The 27,387-nt window shown below is 40.2% G+C and overlaps 1 protein-coding gene across 1 annotated transcript; it reads left to right on the forward strand.

Moving 5' to 3' along the window:
- The first annotated feature begins 7,156 nt into the window (after positions 1–7,156).
- On the forward strand, positions 7,157–12,678 carry LOC311048143 (inhibin beta B chain). Its single transcript, XM_084061207.1, has 2 exons — positions 7,157–7,700; positions 8,456–12,678. Exons 1-2 carry the CDS (start codon positions 7,241–7,243, stop codon positions 9,238–9,240), a joined length of 1,245 nt encoding a protein of 414 aa, XP_083917333.1. The 5' UTR covers positions 7,157–7,240; the 3' UTR covers positions 9,241–12,678.
- The last annotated feature ends 14,709 nt before the right edge of the window (positions 12,679–27,387 follow it).

The raw sequence follows: 27,387 nt of genomic DNA on the forward strand, positions 1-27,387 counted from the left end.
TTTTTCTTTTCTCTCGCTGAGAGTTGACGTCAGCGGCGCACTTGACAGGGTCGACAGGACTGGTTCCCATAGCCCGAGTGTGTTTCCACGGTTGTCAGGCAACCAACGCAATGCGTCGTTCATTCATATGATTGGCATAGCCGCAAGCAACTCTGAGATCCTATTTTTAATATCTGGAATATTTGCAATACCAACCCTAGACAGACCATATGGCCGTATTAAAACAACGTTAAACTCACAAACATTGCAGCTATATGGAAAGCTTTATTTCCAATTATCCTCTTTCTATCTGAAACGTTTTTGTTTCATAAAAAGCCACCATAGATATGTTTTTTTTTAAACTATTGGAGTTTGGAAGCGCTCATTTTCCATAACGCAACGTCTTGCTGCCTCCTGCATTATGTGCAATTTAGAAACAGGTGGTGCGCAGGACCGCAGCACCTGCACGGAATTTATTGTCAGATAGTAGCTCATAAGTTAACATGTGTGTGTGTCTATGGCGGATTTTTATTAAACAAAAACTAGGAAGGATAGAAAGAGGATAATTCAAGCTTTCGATACAGCTGCAATGTTTGTGAGTTTAATGTCGTTTAATACAATCAGATATGACTTTTCTGTTTGGCTGTATGGGCTGTCAAGGGTTGATTCCAGATATAAAGAATAGGATCTAAGAGTTGCTTGCGGCTATGATTGGCAAGCATAATTGACATGCATAGAAATCAGCAAGTAAATGATATAACAACGATTTGATCATGTGAATGACACACACCAATGAATGTGTTATGACGTGTTAATTGGCTCCTGCCAAGTATTCATGGATGTTAATTTGACAGACTTTCATGGTGCGGTCCTTGATCAATAATAAACTATAAAGAAAAATAAATAAAACATGTAGGGCGCAGTGTTTGTTTACCCCATGTCGTCTTTTCTGTGAGATCTTTCAAAAGGTATTACTCACTCACCATGCAATCACAGCGCCACCGACTCTTCATCCGGGCTATGGGATCTAAAACACAACCAGCTGATAGTTACATAGGTAGCCTATTCCAGGGGTCTTCACTCTTCAACAAGGGGTCCGGGACCCCTAGGGGGTCCTCAGAGTTACTACAGGGGGGCCACCAAATCTTTGTGTGATATGGATTTTTTTAAAACCACTTCAACCCTAGAATCCCTGTTCTGAGGGCCTCAGAATAGGGATTCTAGGGTTGAAGGAGGGGAACATTAGCCGAAAATAGCAGCTCTACACATCTCTCGCAACGCCTTGTGCTGCCAGGCTTGTGTGCTTGTAAATTGGTTATTTTCGGCAAAGAGGTTTGACTATATATATGTATATATTTATATTTCCATTTCCATGTTTTAATTTAACCAGAGATGGGAAGTAACGAAGTACAAGTACTTCGTTACTGTAACGAAGTACTTTTTTTCGAGTATCTGTACTTTACTGAGTACTTATTTTTATGACTACTTTTTACTTTTATCCGTTACATTTTAACACAAGTACTAGTACTTTCTACTGAGTACTTTTTCAAAATAGGCTCGAAGTACAAGTACTTTAGTTTTAATGCTAAATATTATTAATGTTGCGCGGCAGATCAAATTAAAAGAAGCGCTCATCCATGCAGTCGCGACGCTCGCAGGGTAGAACGTCACCAGAGTGAGTCACACACACCGGTGTGTAACATAGGCCTACTGCAAATGTCTACTTCCTGTAACTAGACTAAAAAATCACACCCTGTGTGAAGGTAGCGGCGCCTTTGAATACATTATGTCATCGATATGTGTTTATAATGTGTTTATAGCCATGTGTCATGTGAAGCTTGACCAATCACTTTGTTGACGGGTCTGACCAATCAGAGCGTCGACGACAGATAAAGTTAAATTGAGGATCTAACTTTAAATAACTTACCTAGAAGGAGACTTTAGCCAAATAAAAATATATACAAAAAAAAACATGAGGAAATAAAAAATAAACCTTGACATCATAGTGATGTCATGAATAGTCCCCTTGCCTGACAAATCACAACCTTGACGGGCCTGACCAATCAGAACCTTGACGGGCCTGACCAATCAGAACCTTGACGGGCCTGACCAATCAGAACCTTAACGGACTCTTGGATTCTCGATCGTCTCTATCAAACCATTCTGTCATAACGGATGACTGGGTCCCGAACTCAGACTTTCTATACATTCACCCTTCATCTGTTCTTGTATCTTTCTCTTTCTATTCGTCATATTAACTTTAAATAACTTACCTAGACGGAGACTTTAGCCAAATGAATAATAAGATGAAGTCATTGTCATCGTTTATATAGACATCGAATTCTATATTCATGACATCATAGTGATGTCATGAATAGTGACCAATCACAACTTTGGCGCACCTGACCAATCAGAACGTTGACGCACCTGACCAATCAGAACGTTGACGCACCTGACCAATCAGAACGTTGGCGCACCTGACCAATCAGAACGTTGACGCAAAAGCCAGGCATAGAGGGCTAATATCCGCTCTATACCTAAAGGTATAGAGCGGCTAGCGCCGCTAAAAATAAAGCTAGTGTTAACTAATCATATTACCAGATGCTCTTATTTTGAAATCGTTTTTAGGGGAAGTGTGTTGTTTTGCTGCCACCATGACGCTGATCTGTAAGACTCCGGGGGGAAAATGTAAACATGAACTCACGTGGATTATAAACGCAGATTTGGGCCAAACGTCATATTAACAATATGAAACCATGCTCCTGTGACTTAAACACGTTGGAAGTGGGTTATTTTTGAACCTCCGAAGCATTAGGTGAGTGGTTAATATTAATTATATCATGATGCTGGCTAAAAGTAGTTCTACTCTGTGTGTGTAAAGCCTAAGGTCCGCACAACTGTAGCTTTGGTTTAAAAAAAAAGTCTACATGGTCTTCAGGTGCACAATTTTTCGGTCATATCTGGCTTTGCAAAGCCATAGCTTGTTAGCTGTGTGTGTGTGTGTGTGTGTGTGTGTGTGTGTGTGTGTGTGTGTGTGTGTGTGTGTGTGTGCGTGCGTGTTGGCTATTTTGTTCAAACTGTAAAAAAAAAAAAAAGATGGGGGGGAATGGTCTAAAGCAGGGGTCTTCAACGTTTTTCAGGCCAAGGACCCCTTAGCTGAGAGAGAGATGAAGGAGGGGGTGAGGACCCCCCTAGCTGAGAGAGAGATAGATGAAGCAGGGACCCCTTAGCTGAGAAAGAGATGAAGCAGGGACCCCCCTAGCTGAGAGAGAGATGAAGCAGGGACCCCTTAGCTGAGAGAGATGAAGCAGGGACCCCAATTAGCTGAGAGAGATGAAGCAGGGACCCCCACTACATATTGTATAAAATTGTGTTCCAGATTAAACATTTTCATAGATGTCATAGATTGCTTAGGCTGTCATCAGTGTTGTGTAAATTAATGTTTTTTGGGGCGGTGTAGCCGCCCCCTATAAGTGAGTTTTGGACACCGACCAAAACATTTGTATACCCCCTAACCCTTCCATTGTTAATGCAAATCGATACTTTTGCAAAGTCAGCCAATCACATTACAGCTAGTGTCATCACCACTAACTGTAATGTGATTGGCTGACTTTGCAAATTCAGGACTGTGATTGGCTAGCGAAACACATGACACATGTGCAGCCCTATGAATAGCAGTATGGACTTTAAAAAAAGTAATTTCTCCTTTTTTTTAAAGTGAGTCATGTTGTGATGACCACACACCGCCCACTTCACACGGGGTGTGATTTTTGGGGCGGTGTAGCCGCCCCCTATAAGTGAGTTTTGGACACCGACCAAAACATTTGTATACCCCCTAACCCTTCCATTGTTAATGCAAATCGATACTTTTGCAAAGTCAGCCAATCACATTACAGCTAGTGTCATCACCACTAACTGTAATGTGATTGGCTGACTTTGCAAATTCAGGACTGTGATTGGCTAGCGAAACACATGACACATGTGCAGCCCTATGAATAGCAGTATGGACTTTAAAAAAAGCCTTTTATCCTTTTTTTAAAGTGAGTCATGTTGTGATGACCACACACCGCCCACTTCACACTGGGTGTGATTTTTTTAATTAATTTCAGACATTTAACCACTTAAAACCTTCAATAGTCTACTTATTAGTACTTTATTTGCTCCTTTTCCCTCCTACACCAAACCTCTTTGCCGAAAATAGCCGATCTACAAGCTCACTACGCCTTGCAGCGGGAGGCGTTGTGAGCTTGTTGTAGACCCTAGACCCTAGGGGTCCCGGACCCCCTGTTGAAGACCCCTGGTCTAAAGTAAAGTCTATATGATTAGAACATGCATAAACATTCGACAATTTAGCTGAATAGGATGGGGTAGGACTACGCTGTATTTTAACATCAGTCATAATGGTGGTAGCCTACTTGGAGAAGCAAATATTTTCTCAGGTGGTACTCAGTGTAAAAAGGTTGAGAACCACTAATTGATTTCAAAAGTTGGGTCGACTACTTGTATGATTCGTCACATCACAGTTTGGAAACCAATCCTGGGCCAGTTTTAAGACGTGTTTGGTGGGGATCTTTTAAGTTTAATAGGCTTGGGGTACAATTGGCTTTGCACAGATATATCCGGTAAAAATACTTTTACTTTTACTCATAAAGTACATTTCAGAGCCTGTACTTTTTTACTTTTACTCGAGTAATTATTTGAATGTGTACTTTTACTTTTACCAAAGTAGTTTTTTACACAAGTAATTGTACTTCTACTCGAGTACAGAATGTCAGTACTTTTCCCATCTCTGAATTTAACAGGTTGAACGCATGTATTTTCTTTTAACATTCAATTAAATCTTAATTGACTGAATGTCTGTAGTTCCTCAAATTGTCCACATGGCGGCAGCCAAGTACTAATAAACTTTGTTTATATATTTATATTATACACTTATATTACACACTTTTCAAAAACAGGTTTACAAAGTGCTTCACAATACAGTACATAAAAACAAACAAGAAATATAAAGGCAATTCAATGATGGAAATAAAAAAAAACCTAGCATGCAGCATGATAGCCCTCAATAAACGGACTTAGCGTGCAATTGTCAAGAGAAGTTTGGGGGCTTGATATCAATGATATTGACAAAATGATAAATGTAATAATAAATAATAAATGCAAGGTTATTTTACCTTAAGAAAGTAAAATAACCCTAAGCAACCTTGTGAAACATTTCAAAACACTACATAGACCTACTGTTTCAGTTTATCTATCTATCTATCTGTCTGTCTGTCTGTCTGTCTGTCTGTCTGTCTGTCTGTCTGTCTGTCTGTCTGTCTGTCTGTCTGTCTGTCTGTCTGTCTGTCTGTCTGTCTGTCTATCTATCTATCTATCTATCTATCTATCTATCTATCTATCTATCTATCTATCTCTATCTATCTATCTCTATCTGTCTGTCTGTCTGTCTGTCTGTCTGTCTGTCTGTCTGTCTGTCTGTCTGTCTGTATGTCTGTCTGTCTGTCTGTCTGTCTATCTGTCTTGTCTTTCGCCTTTACTTCCTAACTTTTTATCTTATCTATACTATATCTGTCACACGCGCGCGCGCGTGCACAGACATACAGTCATCAGTTTGCAGTGTTGGTCGGTGAACCGTGGAACATGACAGAACGTGTCTAAGCCTTTTCAAACCGTACAGGCTACTCCCCGCCCCCGAGCATATTCAGTAACTTCACAACAGTGAAACTAATTGCAGGGATAGGCACGGTATGAATACAAGAACGTTCGCCCCAAAACACGCTCGCCCCGGGTCAAATCCGGCTACCTCGGAACGGTCGCCACCAGGTATTCCTAAACGTAACCTCAGTAAAACTATGCATAAACCTAACCTTATTCCTAACCTTGACCTCAGTAAAACTGTTCCTAAACGGCTAGACCTAAACTTATCCCAAAACTTAACCTCAGTAAAACTATGCATATAGCATATCTTAGTCCTAATGTTATGCCTAATCCTAAACGTATTCCTAAACGGTCCGCCAAAAAAAGGGGACGAGTGTGTTTTGGGGCGAGTGTTCCGGTTACCCATGGTATGGAGATAGATATCCCCATAACTAGGTTAAAGTTCGCTCATCTTGAGCTTTGATCTGACTGTATTGGTGGTAGATGGGGTCGGTATGACTAAACGAGGACAACGGGCACTGTGTTGAATGCCATGATGATGAGATAAGTCATTGGCATTTGCTCCATCCATCTGTATCACTGCCAACAACATACACAAGTTGTGAGCTCACCGTTGGGTTGTTGCACCAATTGAGCGCCTCTCCACGTTGCATAACTGTCGCTTTCCAAGGAGATCTGATCTTCGGCAAGGGACACCGCCCTGCGATCCAGTGGTTCTCAACTTTCTCAGCCCGCGACCCCCCAAAATAATCATATTTGAACTGGTGACCCCCCCCCCCCAAATAATCATATTTGAACTGGGGAGTGGGGACTCACCCCCCACCCTGATAAGCACTTGGAATGTAGGAGAATTTAGTTTGACTCGGTTCCACAGATACATATTGTGAAAATAGCCGATCTACAAGCTCACAAGGCCTTGCTCCAAGCTTTTAGATCGGATTTTCACAATGTTTGTCAGTAATTGTATTTTCTTAACCTTTTTTTGAAGTAAAGGGTCTTAAAAGTCGTTAGATTGTCACTTCACATGTCATCTGGGGACCCGCGGCCCGCCAAAAAGATCCTGTGGGGATCCCGACCCACAGGTTGAGAACCACTGTTATAATTAGCCTACTTTCTCTTGTGTATCATGTAAGCGCTGCTCGTGTGTGTGTGTGTGTGTGTGTGTGTGTGTGTGTGTGTGTGTGTGTGTGTGTGTGTGTGTGTGTGTGTGTGTGTGTGTGTGTGTGTGTGTGTGTGTGTTTGTGTGTGTGTGTGCCTGCATGCTTGCGTGCTTGCGTGCGTGCGTGCGTGTGTGTGCGTGCGTGTGTGCGTGTGTGTGCGTGCGTGCGTGCGTGCGTGCGTGCGTGTGTGTGTGAAGAGGAGGGAGGGCGACATTTCTGGCACGCAGTGCCAGAAAGTTTCCTCCGAGGCTGATGCTCTCATTGGTGCGTCCCAACAACGTGTCACAAGTTATGGTGGATTAACCCTAGATATCTACAGCTACTTTCTCTCTCAACTCCTGCCTTCGCCTTTCCACCTGCATTAGAGTGGAGCTGTCCAGATTCAGAACATCTAAGGGAGAACTTGTGTGTGAACTCAACAGAACAACTCAGGGAGACCGGACATGTTTTGGAGTCTTTTATTCGTCCCCTTACGTGTGGCGTCCTTTAAGAATAAGATACGCTTCATTGCTGTAACTTGGGAACCCAGTATGTCATCATCATCATCATCACCCTGTGCGTTTTCGGCCGTTCTGCTCATGGCATCTTTGTTCGGGGCTGCGAGCAGCACTGCTGCTGGTGGCGACGCGCCGCCGGGTTGCGCGTCCTGCGGCTTGCCGACCATGGAGAAGGACGCCGAGGAGAGACTGATGATAGAAGTGGCGAAGCAACAGATCCTGGACAAGCTGCACCTGAAAGAGAGACCCAACATCACTCAGACCGTGCCTCGGGTGGCGCTGCTCTCCGCGCTGAGGAAACTGCAATCGGGGCGCGTGAGGCAAGACGGCACTCTAGAACTACTAGATAATAATCTACCCATCACCAAAGACCAAGGATATGAGATAGTGAGCTTTGCAGATTTGGGTGAGTTGTTGCTTTTGTTTTACTGACTTTTTTTTTGATTGATTGAATACTACTTTATTAACAGTTTGCCAAAAAAAGCACAGAAAGTACAGTTTAATACAAATACAATACTAAAAGGATTGAACCCAAGAAAGCACTATGGCTTGTATCCATTGGGGTCCTGTGTATTCAATTCATGATGGGTTTCAATTAACCACTTACACCCCACATGGCTAACCGGAGTCCCTCAGGCCAGGGCTCAATACTAGTGTATTGTCTGTTTTCTGTTATAGTGGGGAAAGCTTTGGCTGAAAATAGCAGATTGACAAGCTCACAACGCAAGGCGTGAGCTTGTCGATCTGCTATATATTTCAGCCAAAGCTTTCCCCACAATACCGATGCTGCGGGTTAAAGAGAAACAGCAGAAGCATATGGATTTTTTTACCCAGAATCATCCCAGAGTTCCTATGTCAGAGTTATTCAACAGTACTGCTACTTGTGAAGATTTACATTTCGACCTCTACGTATATGCATCATGTAATACCTTTAAGACAATGTCAAAGTTAAATTATCCATAGCACGACCACTCATATATGCAACTGTATATAACCAATCAATAATTGACTTTTTTGTTTTCATTTGCAATTTTAGTTGTTCAGTGTAATAATGGTCTAAAATGACATGTCTGTCTGTTTCATGTCTTGAAACAGTTCATATAATCTCTCAAAATGACCAACAAATCCATAATCTTGCAACCTCCCTTGTCTCTGCTGTAGATGAGCTAGTGGGGAGTGATGGAGACAGCCTCAGCATTACCTTCCAGTTCCTGCAGGAGCGCAGTCAGAGCATCCAGGTCCTCCAGTCCTCTCTGTGGATCTACGCCCGTTCTTCCCAGGACGCTCACCGGGACTCGCGCCTCCACGCTCAGGTCTTCCTGTCTGGAGACGGCACTTCCTCCTCAAGCTCAAACCGCACTCTGGTAATGGAGAAGATGCTGGAGGTGCAGGAGAGCAACTGGCACACGTTCCCCATCACTCGCACCCTGCAGGCCTTCCTGGACGGCAGCCAGCCTCGGCTGCGCCTGGAGGTGAGCTGTCATGAAGACGGGAGGAACCTCTGCTCCCTGGGTGGTCCCGCCGACACCTCCCACCAGCCCTTCCTGGTGGCGCAGGTGCGTCAGCGCAACGACCCCCACAGACACTTGCTGAGGAAGCGGTCGCTACGCTGCGGCGATGATGTGACCGTGTGCTGCAAGAAGGACTTCTACATCAAGTTCAAGGACATCCAGTGGCAGGACTGGATCATCGCTCCAGAGGGCTATCACATGAACTACTGCATGGGCCAGTGTCCCCAGCATCTGTCAGGCTCCCCGGGCATAGCCTCCTCATTCCACGCCACCGTCTTCAGCCAGCTCAAAGTCAATGGCATTAACACGGCAGTGTCGTCATGTTGTGTGCCCAAAGAGCGCCGACCCCTATCCATGGTATACTTCAACTCACAGCACAGCATTATCAAAACGGATGTCCAAGACATGATCGTGGAGTCCTGTGGATGCACATAGAGGAGAGAGATGGAGTACTTAAGTGAATGTACATTTGAATTGACTTTGTTGTGCACATTCAAAAAATCATTAGGAGGGGCACATCATGAGAACATATTCACTCTTTCAAAGGATGTGTTATTTTCTTGCATTAACACCTTTGTGTTAGCATGACAACAACAAAAAAACACCCTTTTTAATAATGTAGAGGCATGCACATGCCCACAAATTCCTTATTAGGCTACATATACATGTCTGGAGTGACATACAGTTTCAAATTAGGATTATGAGCTCATATAATGGAAGAAAATGTAAAGAAAACCCTTCCAGGGTATTACCAAAGAGAGAAGGCATAGTTTGATGACAAGTCTCATCTTGTTTTTAGATTTTATTAGGAACCTGCTAGAGATTCCTCTATGTGTTACTGTAAGGCACTTAGATCATGTTGTGCAGTGCATCATAAATTTGCACTTCAGTTCTGAATTGTCACCCCCACCTCCAGGTTTCTAAATGCTCAAATATTATTCAAAAGGTTTTTAATATATGGATTCAGGCGGGAATAGATTTTAACAGATATATTGTTGCCACCTAAATCAAAGACATTTTGTTTTCAACTAATTTAAAAATGAGCAAACAATTTATTTAGAAATAATCTTGAAACATGACTTTTACAGCTATGAGGAATATAAAACCTGTAAAACAAACAAACAAACAAACAAAAAACAATAATAATAATATGACATGATCTAATAATGCCAATGCTCATTGAAGTATTTAAATCAGCTGAAGTGCTACTTAAAGTATCCAACTGTTTTTACTTAGTTGACCAGGGGTCCATACTTGGTACCCTTCTTCCCCTCTACACCAAATGTCTTTTCCGAAAATAGCCCATATACAAGCTCCCAACGGCTCTGAGCTTGCAGATCGCCTATTTTCACCAAATGTTTGGCCATTATGACATGCACTGTAGAGTTTAAGTGGTTAACAGTGCCTGGATGTCAGGGACAATGGAGTAGAACTGATAGCACCTCTAAGTCTGAAGAAAACAAACAAATATGCCAGTGGCATTGTTTCCTGTCTGTCGTGGGTTGCATCGAGGATCTCAATCAAATCTGTGAATGAAAAAGGAATTACAATGATAAGCCCAACTTTCCACCTCCCCTGCAGAACATTGCATTTGCTCTCCATTCATTGTCTATCAAAACCCATTACTGGCAGGCTGAAATGTATCTAGTATTCAAATTGGTTATTACTTTTTAAATGGGAACAGTTCCTTTCGTTGTAATGGCCATTCAGCCGAAATGCAATTGGGCATTTTGCACAGGATAATCAGTGGTTCTCAAACTTCTTAATTTCAAGAATCTCCATTTGTACACTCAGTGTTACAGACCTGTAAGGGTCAATTTGGAACCCTCTCAAGGAACCCTAATGGTCAATTGGACCCCACTTTGAGAACCACTGGCTTAGAAGTTTTGAGAACATACTTTAGAACTGAGGGGGGAAAACAACATGGACGTCCAACATGTTCAAATTGGTCGGTAGTGTTATGACCCAAGTGCAATTTTCATAAAGCACTTAATATTTTCAGGCCTTGTGAAAAGTATGTATACATCAAGTATTGCACAATGTAGCTTAACCTGCAGCAGGTTCAAAGTAAGGCTTTATAAAAATGAGATTGATATACTGTATATGAGTTTACTAAAGTTACATTGTGCCTCCCACAGTGTTCTGTGAATGTGCTACTATGAACATTTGGTATTCAGTCACTTTGGTGAAATGGATTCTAAAGTCCAAACAAAGTCTGTATTTATTTTTATATTTCACCCTGTTGCCCTGTACTCATTAATGACTAATGCAGTACCTTTTCTTTTTCTTTTGTAAAATGTGTTCATAAACCTTTATTCACCTTACAAACATCATTGGAAATATGTTGTATTATATAACATATACAATTTGGTAATCAGTATAATGAGATTTTGAAGCAATATAGTCATTTAAATGATTAACAAGCCGGTCTACAAGCTCATTACCATGTTCTGATGTGACATATTGTGAGCTCATAGATCAGACAAAGTTTGAACAGTATTGAAAAAATCTAGACACAGGTTGACTTGGTAGAATTGTGCCCAAGTTGTCCATGCACTGAAATATGTTTGAGAACCAGACTGATGCCAGATTTCTGGAACCAATGCCTGATTTTGGAGAGTCATAGACTACAATTACTAAAGGTTTGATTGATATTTTGTTAATAATAATTAATAATAATAATTAAAATGTTCCCCTATAATGGCCAAAATAGGGACACCAGGTTGAACGTTGTTAAAATCGGGACACTCTGCATAATCGGGACATAAGGATAATTCCTTTTAACAGGTCGTTCATGAAAGTCCTTGCGGTCTTGTTTCCAATGAGAACCTGTGAGCAATTAGGGGTTAAGAGTCTTGCTCAGGGACAAATTTCATTTCATCGACACATATGCTGACCTGGGCCTGGAATCGAACCTGGGGCAACCAGGGCCTCTGGCTCCCTAGGCGGGCTCACTAACCATTCAGCTATGGCCGCCCCATCAGCTGCATAATGCCAACCGGTGTCGTCAAAAAAATTATAATGTAAAATAATGGCCGATATATCTGCCGAACCGATATATCGGTCGGGCACTGTATCTGCACTGTATTTACTCAGGTAATCAGTTGGGTAAGTGAACTCAAGGTCATATTTCAGTAGCATGAGCAAACATTTAGCTATTGCTTCAGTGTCAGGTAATGTGAAGGTCTGCCAGGCAGGTCGTTCACTGGGCAAGTGCTGCGTGCACGTTGCCATACCGGTTTCCCAAGGTCTAAAGTTTTTCTGGATGATGTGAAGTCAAAAGTCTTCCATCCAAAAGTGACATCATACTGACTTATAGCTTGATTTTTCAACCAAGTTGACTCTAAAGCCAAATTCAGGTTACATACAATTAAAAGTACAGCATTCTTGTCAAGCATCTTTTTATTTCCAAAGTATAAATTAGGTTAAACGTAGCAGTGTAGAAGTTTATGGTCTTCTCTTTCTTGATGTTGTCTTGTGTGTGGAATTTATTCTTACTTTACTGGCGAACTGTGCGGCCCAAAGGCCCAAAACTACTGTAATGTTTTTCTGTACTGTGCTGCCTCTTAGAATCACAGGACATACGGGCCATGATTACACAGGCAACCTTTTGAGGCAATGAAGATGGCCAATTTTGAAAACAACATGGATTAATCATGTTCATCTTTGGTTTTAATAACATGTGACAAACACATTTGCCTCAGAAAGCTGCCTGTGTTATGGCACCTGATTGTTCAATCCTGCGGACATCAAATTATTGCTCGGGTTTATTGTTTATTTGTATCATTATGCAAGCACTTCCTTCCTGTCCCAGGCTTCCATGTGACATTGAGGTGCCATTCCAAATAAAGCTTACTAAGCACTTTATCACCCTACTGTGTTTGAGGAGATCACTACTTGTACTAGCAGGCATAACATAAAACAATGCTAAGCAAAAAACAAAATGTTGATCCAATTATTTTCTTAAGCTATCTATTTGTGTTTAAGCATGTTTTTTCGTAAATATTTCGGCACAGCGGAAATGCAGCAGGGATTTCTGTATACTGTAATGGTGCCAGCAAATAAATTCTGTAATCTGTATTTTTATATTCTGATATATTTTATCCATAAGAAATACTTTGTAATATCAATACAAAATGTAAATAGTTTGTTAAATTGTGAAATGAAATGACATGATTGTAGTGATCATATATTTTAAATAAATAAACATTTCTAATTCACGCTGTAACACCAGATTTATTTATTTCCATGCAACTTTCCTCCCACAGGTTTTTTAGGAATCAACACTTGCATTGTCAAAAACAACAGTTAGAAAACACACACATTACTATTAAAACCACACTGATGCACACTAGTTAAAGCAGATAAACAGGATGTTGCACAAAAGACCCCCGAAAGCCAAGGAACCTTGTCCATAGTAATATTAGACATGTGATGTTATGAAGAATTTCTGCTTTATGGCCCATTAATGGATGACTCACTTGATGTTTATTTGAGCTTTCAGAATGTATTGAACCATATGCTGGTTAACCACTTTGTCAAAGGGCAAAAATATCCGATCTACAAGCTCAAAATCAGTCAAGGCGCGATGTGTTGAGATTGTAGATATAGATATAGCTATTTTTAAAGAATGTTCACCTATTTTCGACCTACAGTATGTTAACCGACATGCGCAGAAGAGGGATGCCAGGGTTCAAGTGGTTAACTGATAGAAATGTCTATAGAAATACATCCTAGATGCATTCACGGTCACCTGTTGTTCCTGCTTCATGCTCCATCTCGCGTATCTTGTGTATACTGTATTACACGGGCAAAAATAGTGCTTTTTTACCCATGGAATGAGAGGGGAGATAATTTAAGTAGAAACAATGAATTGCAATTTGAAAACAGTGATAACGTCACCAATTTTAGCCCACGTGGGAAACGTGGTATATGTTGATGTAATCACAATGCAACTGTCTGTAAGGCAAAGGGCCTGTTTGCTCGAACAAATAATGGAAGTGGTTTTATGGACTGTCTGTGTTTGCCATGTAAACAACTGTTGGATTCTCCTGATATGTATTCATTGCATGTCATGCTTTTGTACCTGGGACAGATGATGATCTGTGGCTAAATCTGACTGCAGTGAAAGTTTCTAACTGTTCATTTAAAAGTGCTATGATACAAGTTTTTTAAATGTTCCATCTCGTAGCATTTGAGTATAAGCAGATGATGAAATGTCATAATGATTAATCCTCCCCTTATAAAACATATATCATAAAGCACTTTTATGATATATGCATTGCTCTATTAGTTGCCAAATTGTAATTGTCATGAATAACCCATTAACTGTATAGTTAATGTTTGCAGAGAATAACTTTTCAAGTCATAGGATATAGTGAAGTAGTAAATCTCATTGCATTCTACTGCAATTGTTGTTGCAAAAACATCATGCCTATTTCCCAAAATCATTTATCAATGAATCTGCAGAGGCATGCTTGCCAAAACCCAGTGCACTTCCAGCCAGATCCATTTCTGTCCAGTTTTAGTCGACGCCTCTAATGCAGCCAATAGTGGTTCTGAACTGAAGAGCCACTGTGACATTGACAACCAATAACAGCACATCCTGAAATAAATGCATTAACCACTTAACCACACAAACTAATAAAATGTTTGTATTTTTCAAATATTTTCATTTTAATTGTGAATGGGTGGGGTTTATGAATGTGTATTGTGTGTGTGGCTGGATGGATGTAGTTTGTATATCTGTTGTGATAATTCATTGTTGTTTTACATAGTATGAAATACAAAACAAACTAGAAAAAGTGCTCCTCGGAGCACAGGTCTCCGCCAAGTCAGGCACGTTATTGTGGCCTCCTGGTGGCGCTATAATAGGCCAATGTGAAAAGGGTGCCATTTATTCTTAGGTCGTTCACGGCAATCGGACACTGCATTCATGATTTGAGGCATTTTGTTCCAAAAATGTGTTTTGCTAAATTAGACCTGCTGGCGCTATAACAGGCCAATGTGAAAAAGCCTGGCATTTCTTCCTTGGCCTAGTGGGAATGTGTTTGTGAAATTTCATGGAAATCGCAAGCTGCGTTCATGATTTGAGGCATTTTGTTCAAAACGGACCAATCCTACACATTTTGGAAGCAAACCTTAGCCAATGAGGATGGAATATGGGAAATCGGACAGATCCGTGTTGATCACATGACTATAGAGATACTGTGTACCGATTTGCATGACGTTTGGACAAAATCTGTAGGAGTAATGTAAAGAAATGGGTTTTGCACAAAACAGATGGCGCTATAACAGGCCCATGTGAAAAATTTGAGGCAGAGGTTCTGAATTGCCATCCAGGGAGTGTGTGTGCACAGTTTCGCAGCGACCGGGCCAACGGTGCCGGAGATTAGCTGCTAACACACAGACAGGACACACGGACACACACACGGACACGGACACACACACGGACGGACGGAGGGTAAAACATACTCTCTCGCCATGCAGAGACAATAAAATGTACTTGATGTGACTTGACCTTGAATCATACAATTGATTCACATTGAATTAGAATGTGGACATGGAGTTTAGATGTAGTTTAGGGTAACAGCTATGGAGGTTGAGCTTCATCAGTAAACTATTATCAGTGTCAGGGACCGAGTTGGTCGGAAGGAGAGACAGGGAAAACTTTGTTGGTTTTTAAAATATTGTTCTCTTTTTTCTTTCTTTTTCTTTCTTTTCTTTTTGTTTGTTGTTGCAGAAAAATAGATAACAAAAACAAATGTGCTCAACACAAAAGAAATTGAACTAAATAACTAAACAGAAAAAACGAGACTGGACAACACAATTGAACTGAAAACTGAACTAACCAGAATGACACAGGAGGTGGACATATATAGGGACGGGTCAGACCACTGTTAATACAAAAGGGGGAAAAGACAAAGACTACAATTGAAACACACTCAAAACCCCTGACCCACCCCATGGTACAGAGGGACTGTGGTGCAGTCCAATTTCTCCAATTAGCTGTAGATCTGGAGCAGCTGATCCCCATTGCTTTGGCCAGCCCATCATGCCCATGTATGTTAGTCAGCACCTCCCACAGAACTGGTAACTCAAAGAAACTCAGTCAAATCAAATGCAAATAAACTCATAGAAAAACAAACAATAAATTATGTAATTTCAACTTGTTAATAATGTCCAGCTTAAAATAAACACACTAAATATATAAACCAAAAGGAAGAGTTACCATACATTATAGTCTATGTGTGGCTGCTGAGTCAGCCATCACAATCAGTATCTAATCCAAGTAATTCAATCTCAACAGAAAACTCTGTGGCCTGATGCAGCTGTGCTCATAACTAAATTTAACCTAAAAAAAGATCAAGTAGTATATTTGAGACTCCTTTATACCAGGTCAACAGCATAGCGCTCCAAATGTGCACCTGCATGAGTGCTTATGGTTTGGAACCTGAGTTTGGCGTCAACATGTGAGCAGGTGTGTACTCTGTGACAGCAGGAAGTGAATACATTGAGCATGCTAATCGAAGGAGATTGCAAGCCAATATGGGGAATAAAACCTACTGACTCAATAATATACTGACACAGACGCACAGACCGACTGATTGTTGTGTGCCACTAAACCTAATCCTCCACTCTCACAATCCCACAAATCTCCTGGGGACGGTTAAGGTGTCAGTCTGATGTGTCACCTGCGGTGCCACAAGAGAACTATACTGGGAAGATATTATCTCTGTCCCCATCTCCATCAGATGTCATTAGGTAACGGAAAACAACAGTACTGTGTAGAATGCTGAGAACGGCTACAGCTAAAACACAGGTCACTGTGATACTATCTCCTGTCCTGCCAAGTCATCAACAGCTTGACATATTCATGTCTCTAATACAAAAGGGGAAAGTAGCCAGTTAAAAATGTATCCAGAATTTTTAACTATACATCTATTGTGAGAATTGTTGAGTCAAGTCAAATCCCCAAGCATGGAGCTTAATTATTCAATTGCAGGTCTGTGTTAAAAACCTATTGGCTAGCTCAAACTGGTGCAATGCAACGCAAGTCAGAAAATAGCTGTCACCTGAATGATACCATATCACTATGGTCCTCAAGTTTATCGCACATGATAATGATAATGATTTTTTTTGTATAGCGCTTTTCTAAACAATGTTCAAAACAAGTAATAAAAACAACCAAGCAATAGTAACAACATAACACAACAACAATATACAGCAATAGAAATTAAAAGTGAAAGTTAAAAGCAAATAGACTTAAGAAAAACATTTAGCATACAAGTGTGTTTTCAGGAGAGATTTAAAAGAAAGCACCGATTGTGCCAGCCTCAGCTTCTCGGGGAGGGCGTTCCAGAGCCCAGGGGCCCGGATTGAACCCGCTCACCCCGGGTAACAAGGTTTGCTGTAGGAGCGACCAACAGAGCCTTGCCTGAGGATCTTAAGTTACGCTCCAGCTTGTAGGGCTCCAACATATCACAAATATACTTAGGAGCCTGTCCATGCAGGGCTTAAAAGTAATGAGTAAAATCTTAAAATCGCTTCTTGCGCTAACAGGTAGCCAATGGAGAGCCGCCAATAGACGGGTTTCATGTTTGTAAACATTGAGAGGATATGACCGCGCAGAGGAGGGGTAAGCCTATAGAGGGCACCATTACCTGCAGCAGCTCTGGTCAAATGTCCATTCATAAAAGAAATGATCTTCACCGGGTTTAATGAAAGTAGATTAAATTATGCAGTTTGTAATACCTTGTTTACTCAATAAAAATGATTTGTTGGAAGTTGGATCTGTTTGTATATAATAGCAGCATTATGCCTATTATGCCTATAATAGCAGAATTATGGCTATCTAACTCCCGAACATAACAGAGTGAACGGCGCAACAATTCGTTTCCCCCGAGCATGCGCAGATTGCGCATTCTGCTCTGTGATGACGTCGCGCGGAAATCCGTCTATATAGGGGTGATATGGTCACGCCTCCTAGTATTAGTACCACTGATGCTATTATTGTATGGTTTCCACATTAAATAATCAGTATAAGTAATACGGTTTTCCTCAAATCTGTAAATCTATTCAGGGTATCACTCTATAAAGAATGTATTGTGTACGAAGCCATGGCGCTGTCAGCATTGTTACAGCAATGTATAGGTCACTTCAAATGACTTAAATCCACAGGATTATCCAGTTACGACAGGCCTGCTTACCTGATATAATCTCTGCATTTTACATCAGAACTGCTTGCCTCACTGCAGAACAATATCCTACATCCTTGATGTTATTTCTACAATTCAAGTTATTCAGTTATAAGGGGCTGAATGCTGAATGCTTACTGAACATCTTAAAAGATTTTGGGGTTGTTAAAAAAACTTGTAAAATAGAGTAGCATCTTGGGGTGTGTCACTGGACAGGAAAAGGATTTCCCAGCATGCCTCGGGCACACACACATTTGTTGTTCTATTGTTGTGTTGTTATCTCTGCTAGACCAACAGGCCGGGAGGCTGAGATTATGTTTTTGCCCCTGTCCGTGTTTGTGTCTGTCCGTCTGTCTGTGCACAGTTAATCTCCCAAACTGCTGGACTGATCCGCGTCAAGCTTTGCATGCACATTCCCAGTAGGACAATGAAGACACTCTAGAACCTTAGGTCATACAATCAAATTCTGCCCCCTGGTTTCCTTGACTCCACGCCCATTTCCACTCCCACTTCCTATGCCAGAAATCTGAACAGCTTGGTCCAGGCTTTATTTTTGAGCAAAACGCAAAGGCAAATAAAAGCCTGGATATCGAGGCTAATTTCCACCTAACTAGGGCGGCACAGTGAGGGAACTGCCATCCCATCTCTCCTCCCACTGAACATTGACTTAGCTATGCGAAGTCAATGGGCTGTATGTGGACTGTGGGCTGAGTGACACAAAGTGCCAGGCCGTTTGTATTGCGGGAGAGTTTGTTTAGATCCAATTGATATCAATGATACCGGCTACACCAGGTGCGCGGATATGCGAGTCCCGCACACACACTATTTAGAATAGGACTGGATCTAAAAGTGTGTGGGTGCGTGTATGCACGTGTGTGCAAAAAATGGTGTAGATCTGCCGTGATGAGGACTATACCTGGACCAAATTGTGGTCTACATGTAGCTGGCCTGGTAGGGGGCCATAAGCTTCTCCACCAGGACTAGAGGGTCACCAGCACAGAGGAGACACCCTTTCCACACCAGATGCCCCTCACCCTGGGACAATGGAGCTTTGGAAAGTGAAGAGAGGGAGACATATCCGCACCTCTGGGATTTTATATATAAGCGCATGGATCTCTGGGGAGTCGGGACAGGTAGACCCCAGAACTGTGAGTGTGTAGCGAGTCCTGGTATGGACAACTGTGACTGGGGGTTGTTTTTGTTCTGCAGTACAGGCTACAGTATAGGGGTAAATTATGTTTATACCTTTTGTTTACATACTGGACTGTTCTTTGGGCGGGATCAATAAAGGTCTATCTATCCCGGGGTGTATTGCTCACTGGCACATGCTTCGACACACACACACACACACACACACACACACACACACACACACGCACGCACGCACGCAGGCACGCACGCACGCACGCACGCACGCGCGCACACACACACACACACACACACACACACACACACACACACACACATTTGTTGTTCTATTGATGTGGTAGCCTATTATGTGGAATGCCGCCCTGGAGAGGGGCGAAGAATAAGGTGAATATAACAGTGAGCTCAGCTGTTTTGCAGTTAATTTGTGTCTGCAATCCATAAATAGAAGAGTTTCCTGTCAAAATCAGTTGTCATGGCGTTTCCTGGGAATCAGCAACTCACCACCACCAGTCATTACAATACTTCATAAACTATGTTTAGCTGTCACCACTAATAGGATAACGTATTTCAATAAAATGTATTGGAATAAGAATTAGATTTTGCCGAGTAAAAGAGGGTAACATGAAAATCACAGCCTAGCGTGATTTATTTGAATCTGTGGTGGTCATTTATCCTAGCCAACGTCTAGGAACATTGACCAATGTGTCCTATTTCTAATCCGTGCCTACAGTCCTTTTTATGAGACTCATTTGATGTAGCCAATATAGATTATGTACCCGTAGAAGAAGCTTACAGTTAGCCTGTACATGATTTGGGAATGAAATCACTATATGAAATACAATTTGTCCATATTAGAGTTACAAATCTTACGGCAATCTACATAACACGCAACGGTTCTATGGTGTAATGGTTAGCACTCAGGACTCTGAATCCTGCGATCCGAGTTCAAATCTCGGTAGGACCTGCTTTCTTGAACTTTCCCCACGGTCGAAGGGTGTTCTATGTTGATCCCTCTCTTTGTTATAAAGCCTTTTCAATGTAAATTGTTGCACAAATGTGGCACAACAATATCCTACATACCGTATAAAGAAATGCCCCCCTCCGCCCCACTTGACCATCAGCCAGCTCCTGCATATTTTTTTAATCAGCAGCCAGACAGCCTATCAAACCCATTGGCTGCGTAAACGTAAACACTTAACTCATATAAGCTAGGCAAAATCGAAACGAAATATGTAAAATATGTACATAAATAGGCCTACTTGGATAAATGCCATCACATTAACTTTGAAATTCTAGCAACCATAAATAGTAATTTTGAGAATAATTGTTCCAATAGAGTTGTTCAGTTCTGGGAGATCCAGGTAAGTCCCACTGAGATCAAACATCTCAATGCTGGTTGAGAGAGCAGAATGTGCTGGTACACTATGATTCTTTATTTGCAAATGTTTTTGTTTAGTTGAAATGAACAGTTAGCTGGCTTTCATTTTGCCATTTGGTGGCAGTAAGGATATTCACACATTAATCTAAGTAAGAAATAGATCCAGTTAAACCAATTGTTAATTTACCATAATCAGGTTATTCATTTACACAATGTTAATGTCCATTACTTTTATGACGTGCTATAATGTTCTGCTGTCCTGTCCTCCTGACCGCGAAAACCACACCGACCTAACGAAACAAAATACTGCAATTTGGACACACCATGACGTTGTAGTTATTCACAGTTTGATCAGCAGAGGGCACTAGACATGTTGGTTTCACTTGACATCTCCAGAAACCTAAAGCCTGTGATCTGCGATCTCTGATCTGATGCTGACCTGACGAGGACAGATATCAACTCTGGATATAAGGCACATTTTGAAGATGAAGGTATCTGTTTGTATTTTCCAAATGGGCACATTGTGTTTTTTTTAAATACATATATTTACTTTAGGAGAAACCAACGAATCTTTGACTATATTGACTTCACAATAAACCAAATGTGTTGGAAAAGAGGTGGTTCTGTGGGATCTCTTGTCTCTTGAAAAAGCATACAGAATTCTGATTCTCAAGCAATAACCAGAAACACAAATTTGACAGGCCAAAGACCATGTTAGTATAAAAAAAATAACCACAATGAGAAATGAACAAAGGTTTGCTCATTATGCAGCTTGGTCATTTGGGCATAGGACAACCAATTGTAATGGTTATTAATGGTTAAGCTCCCTTTCCACTACTTGAATGTAGAACATTATACTACAACCAACAGGGACAATTTACAATTTAAGCATTGTCCGAAGACCACAGGTTCTTTGTTTTTGACTGCGTGTTTTACATGCAAATAGGGGAATTTTGTACATGTATATCACAGTGTATGTTTGTAGATTCATAAGAACCTACCAAAGAAATGCTGTAATGGAGTAGCAGGTATAGGTTTGGACGTAAGATAAGTTAGTAGTCACATAGGGTCTACCCATCTTTTGTCTTCCCCTAGAGGGTGTATACTGTTGTAGAGGGTGTTTACTGTTGTATGCTGTTTGTTCATTATTGATGGTGTTTCTATTTCTGTAATGTTTTTTCTTAGCTCGCTGTATCTTGCAATACTTCTTAACCTGTAACTGTGTTCTGCCTCTGATGATTGAATTTCCCCCATGGGATCAGTAAAGGTCTATCTATCTATAATGGGCAGGGGCTTTTGTTCAACAAAAACATATGTGCCCCTTTTTGGATTGCTAAGCTTCTTAAAAATATATAATTTTCCCACTTTTCTTTTCAATGTAGGCATTATACCAATATCCCCATGCAGTTCCTGTTACTGCTGACCCTGTCGCCAATCGCTTCTTTACACCTGAGGAGGTTTACCAGGAGGTGTATGCAGAGGAATAAGCTATCCTTCAAGTTGCGACAACTTGGTGAGTTCCACAGGTGAGTTCCACTCACCTGTTAAACAGGTGTCCCAACCAACCTGTAGGAGTTGCTAGTGCAGCGAACGACAGAGATTGCCCTCCCCCACCTGGCATCCCACTCACAAACACCCCAATTAAGTTAGTTGGAACGCCCAGTCAGGATGCACTGTAGAGGATTCAAGCCCCAGTTTCCACAGACTCGCGTAGGATTATCATGAATTTAAACTGTACATTTAGTTTTCTATATTTTGGTGTAGTTGTTTGTTGTTGCACTGTTGTTTTGTCCAGTTGTTTGAGTGTTGAATGTTTAGGACCACAATGGAAACAAGCCTTTGGCTTTTTGTGTCATCCATTTGGTCAATAAAGTATTCAATCAATCAAACCCTTGTGCTACCCAGTTGCCGAACTTCTAAAAACATATTATACAATGCAAAGCAATGCTGGTCTACAGTCTTCCTTGATTCTTAATCACGATTCGATGATAATGATCTCTGGGAGAAGTAGTAAATTGAAGGGACATTAGCTTGGCCAGTCTCTTGCCTTTTCCCTAAGTTAATTTCCTTAACTTAACTTAACTGATCAGAACGTTGTCAGAATGTTAAAAACGTACATACTCTCCTCCCTGCAACATTGCTTAGAATACATCAGCTTTACCCCAGCCTCTGCCACATATCTACATGTGTAGAATCTATGTGCTGTATACCCGCCATTCAAGCCATTGGCAAAACAAGATTAAGACAACTTTATGGAAATTCACCTCTACACAGATGACACAATTGTCTACTCACGCGCTGCCTTTTAAAATAAAGTTTTTCACTACCACCAAGAGTCTTATCTCTCTGATCTATCTATCTATGGTGATGGTCTAAGCTTTCGCAGAAAATAGCAGATCGACAAGCTATTTTCAGCTTTCCCCACAATAACAGATTACAGAACAGACGCTAGTAGCCCTGAGGGACTCTGCTCAACCATATACTGTAGGGTTTAAGTGGTTAAATAAAAATGAGGTTCGCACACTGGCAGAATAAGCTCCACTGTTCATTGCTGGTTTCAACGTTTCGATCACACAGGAACTTTTCACCTTATTTGTATTCATGTATTGTTGTTTGCCCTGCACCTGGACACTTGGATGTGCGTCCTTCGTCCACTACCCCTCCTCTTCCTCATCATTATCATTTGCAAGAGAGGACAGGCCTGACTTCTTTAGGTTATGGGAGGAAATGTGCCAGCTCCAAAGGCACATTTTTGTTTATAAATAAATAATAGGGCAACTCCCTGACTATTTAAAATACCCTTTCAATGGGAACATGAGTTGTCGCAACTTGCATTCACCGAACCTGCTGCTTTTACTGTGCCTCGCCCTTCCACAATTTGGGGAAATTGCTTTTAACTACTGGACCCAAAAATACGTCAATCACTTTCAAGCTGGCGTACCTTTTTGGACAAATATTTTACAAATAGAAAAAACAACAGATCTATAAGCTCACTACGCATCGCGATGCACTTGTGACCTTGTAGATCGTCTATTTTATCTATTCATCGTATGATGAAGTATATAGGGCTCGCTTGTACGTCATTCCATTAGGTGATAATTGCACACCTTAAAACGAATGCTAAATAAAATAAACATTTGATTGTAAAGGACACCAAATTGAGATTATGTATCATCTATTCATTGAGCTCTGGTTAAGTTAAAACAGAACACAAACTGAAATGTTATTTTAAAATACTTACAATTGTGACATTACCAGGTCAACAAACATGAACTATATTGGTGGTCTATATTGTCTATCCTGTTAGCAATGTCTACAGACAACACAGACTGCGTTTGTGTTAAAATTTCCAGTGACCTCCTTGCGTCCCCCTCTTATGTTAGCATTACATCCTGATCAACCTTATTAGAAACACTGAGTTCCAATGCCAAGAAAGCCTATTCCTGGAAGATAAGTTAGGGTGTGGGGAAATGTACCAATGAGGAAAGGGGCAACTGGATTTAAATAGTTCATGATCCAGTAAGAGCTTGCATCAGCACAGCTCATAGACCTTGTTGTTACATGTTAACACTCACTTACTCTTAGGTCTTATTACCACACACCTATTACAGTACCTGTGGGGACGTAATTCTCCGATATAATTATATATAATTATATATATATATGTAATTATATATATATATACAATATCTGCTGTATATAATACAGACTGTACAGGATTGTTGATATTTGCCTATTTGTATGAATAATTCGTTTTTATGACTCGTTTTTATGACTTCTATATTTTGATTTTTTTAATCCTATTTTACTTTATTGTTATCCACACTGTTGAGGAGGCTATTGAAGTACAATAATGTATTTTATTATAATGTTGCAACCAACTGTATTGTTGTGAACACCTTGAACCTAAGTTAATTGATAAGGTTAATGCAAATCACATAATTAGCATAACATTATTAAAAGTTAAACATGAGTCATCACTAATAGTACAATTAACTGATCATTCAATTAAGTTAAGTTGATTTTCTTTTTGTTGTTTTCTCCACCCCCCCCCATGTACTGCAAAGCATCTTTGGGCTATAAAAAGTTTTGATATTATTATTATTATTATTATTATTATTATTATTATTATTATTATTATTATTAATTAACCAAAGCAACCCTATAGCGTCCCTATTCTGTGCATGTCATAACTAGTGAACATTCGGGGAAAATAGCAGATCTACAAGCTCACATCTTCTACAAATGTAGATCTGTTATGTTCAATGAAGATAAATGGTGTGGAGAGAAAAAAGGAGGGGCCAATACGTACCAAAGTATATACTTTGTTGACCAGGGTCCCCCGTGGTCAACAGTACAGTTTAAGTGGTTAATTAATTTGCTAGTTAGTTCATTCATTCATTTGAATGATATACATACCTTAGATACATACCCTGTGTCAGACACAGAAGGATGATATGACATCTCTGCTGTGTCATTGTACTGTGGTTGCTGAGGTGATAAAACCTGCTAGTATGACTGTGTCACTGGATCAATCGGGTTGGAACTTGGAGAGCTGGGATGGACACAGTGCATTGTTCTAATAAGTAAGGGACACATCAGAGTACAACATACACAACATACATGTAGGGCAAGTTTGAAGTTACAATATGGATTACAAAGTTATGAACTTTGAATGAAAGTATGGCTCTATACTATTTCAGTGTTGTTCTTGCTGTTGAAGATAATAAACAAGAGTAGAGTTCATTCAGACACCTTTTTCAAAACATATGTCACATACTTCTTTTTTCTTTTTGTGAATATGTGTAAACAAACAAGGGCACCAAAAATATTACTTTGACAAAAGATAGCACACATTTCGGTTATTTTAAATGTACATTAAATGTCATTTTCAGGGTGTTTTAGCTTGTTGTGTTCTCAGACTTGTGTCATACTGCCCTCTAGTGCCCGTGAATCAAATATAGCTTTTACTGTGCCTCCCCCTTCCACATAATTTGGGGAAATTGCTTTTAACTACTAGAGTCTATGATCCTGAAAGAAAGAAAAGTCTGCATTTACAATAGAGTTAAACTGATATAAATATATATCTTATATTCTACTGCTTCCTGGTTATATCTGTAGTATTTTTATTCAACATAATATTGATATAATATTAATTTGTATAATATTTGAGACATTAAGAGCTAAGCAACAACGGTGAAGTAGATAATGAAAACGTATCTATCAAATTTCCATGTTCAATCCTTAGCCTAATCACTTGCATAGAACATACAGTATTGTCAAATGTCATCGTATTTACATTGCAACTATTGTCAGACATTTAACAATCATGAATTAACAATCATCTCGGTACTGTTCAAATGTAAATATTATTTTGGCATAAAAAGTAAAAATAACATATTCATATTCTATTAAGAGTACCTTTCTTGATATCAATAAAACATTTTCAAAAGAAAGTAATGTAAATGTCCTTGCAATACCTGGTTTATCCCTTGTTAAAGCTCTTACACTCGTGTGTAATCCATTCAAAATGAGACCTTGGATTACATTATCTCTCGTGACTCATTCGTAGTACTACAGTACTGTCTGCTGTTAGATAATGGTGTATAACATTTACAACTAAGGTATCATCCTTCAAAGTGAAACATACGCATTCTTACTATAAAATCTGATTTTACAAAAATATGAATAAAAGGCAGGGACTGATTTGAGAATACATTAGGAAGAAGAAATAACTTTCCTTGGTTTGCTTTTACTGACAAATTATCTCAGGAAGTATGTCTCTTGTGTAGTTTAACAGGGTAAACTATTGCAACATTAATGCTGTGCCAAATTAAGATGTTTAGAAACGTAATCGTGTGTGTTTTGATGTATAGCCATGCATTCCAGTCCTAGCCCTTGGGGTAAGACATGAAGTTAAGAGACCTTTGCTTTCCCTCCTTTAAATTATGAATATAATGTACGCTCTACCGATAATGTGTCTGCTGGTGTATATTCAATACAACGTTTTCATAAACTATTATAAGACATGCAGTCAATAAGCAATTTTTGGATCATCTATAAATCTGGCATTAATATCCTTCAGTACCGATTCAAGTAAGCAAATATTGTACAATATCTCCTCGAATATGGAAAATAGCAGCACGCACGCACGCACGCACGCACGCACGCACACACGCACACACACACACACACACACACACACACACACACACACACACACACACACACACACACACACACACACACACACACACATATATGGTATTTCACCCATTCTTCAGACTTGGGACATATCATGTCCTACCAAAACATTTTGAATTATTAGCCTACTTATTAACACACTAATTCAAAATAATGCATTCTTAAAGGATGTATATATATATATGAATTACATGTGATTTTTTTCAATGTTTTGGACTGGTTTCCTTTTTATTTTACATCTAAACTTGCCCTCTGCCAGAAAACACCCTTGTCTCAGACAAGGATTCACAACTACAATGCAAGCACTGATGCATTGGTGGGCAACCTTTTCGGGTACAAGATTACTTAACCGTTTTACAAGGCTGGCAACATCACCCAGTGCCAGACAATGAAAACCACCTTTGTTTTCACATATTATTATAATTGGAGTAATACAAGCATTGAATAAGTCAATCATTTAATAATAAAACCTAATGAAGAATGGTGGCAATATGGCACCAAAAATAAATATATTGCACTGCTATTCTGTAAAAAAAAAAAATATATATATATATATATATACATCCAAGCAGGGGTATGCAACATTTCCAGGCACAAGCCTGTCAAGATCACCTGGTAGATCTTCAAGACATGGTTGCCCATCCCTCCCAAGCC

This window comes from Gymnoscopelus microlampas (genome assembly GCF_963454915.1).
Source record: "Gymnoscopelus microlampas genome assembly, chromosome: 7".
Classification (NCBI taxonomy): domain Eukaryota; kingdom Metazoa; phylum Chordata; class Actinopteri; order Myctophiformes; family Myctophidae; genus Gymnoscopelus; species Gymnoscopelus microlampas.

What these genes read in the sequence shown, in the direction of transcription:
- LOC311048143 (XM_084061207.1), top strand. Translation starts at nt 7,241, where the DNA reads ATGTTTTGGAGTCTTTTATTCGTCCCCTTACGTGTGGCGTCCTTTAAG. An exon ending in AGTGAGCTTTGCAGATTTGG is followed by an intron (nt 7,701 to 8,455) that starts GTGAGTTGTTGC and finishes TCTCTGCTGTAG; the next exon opens with ATGAGCTAGTGGGGAGTGAT.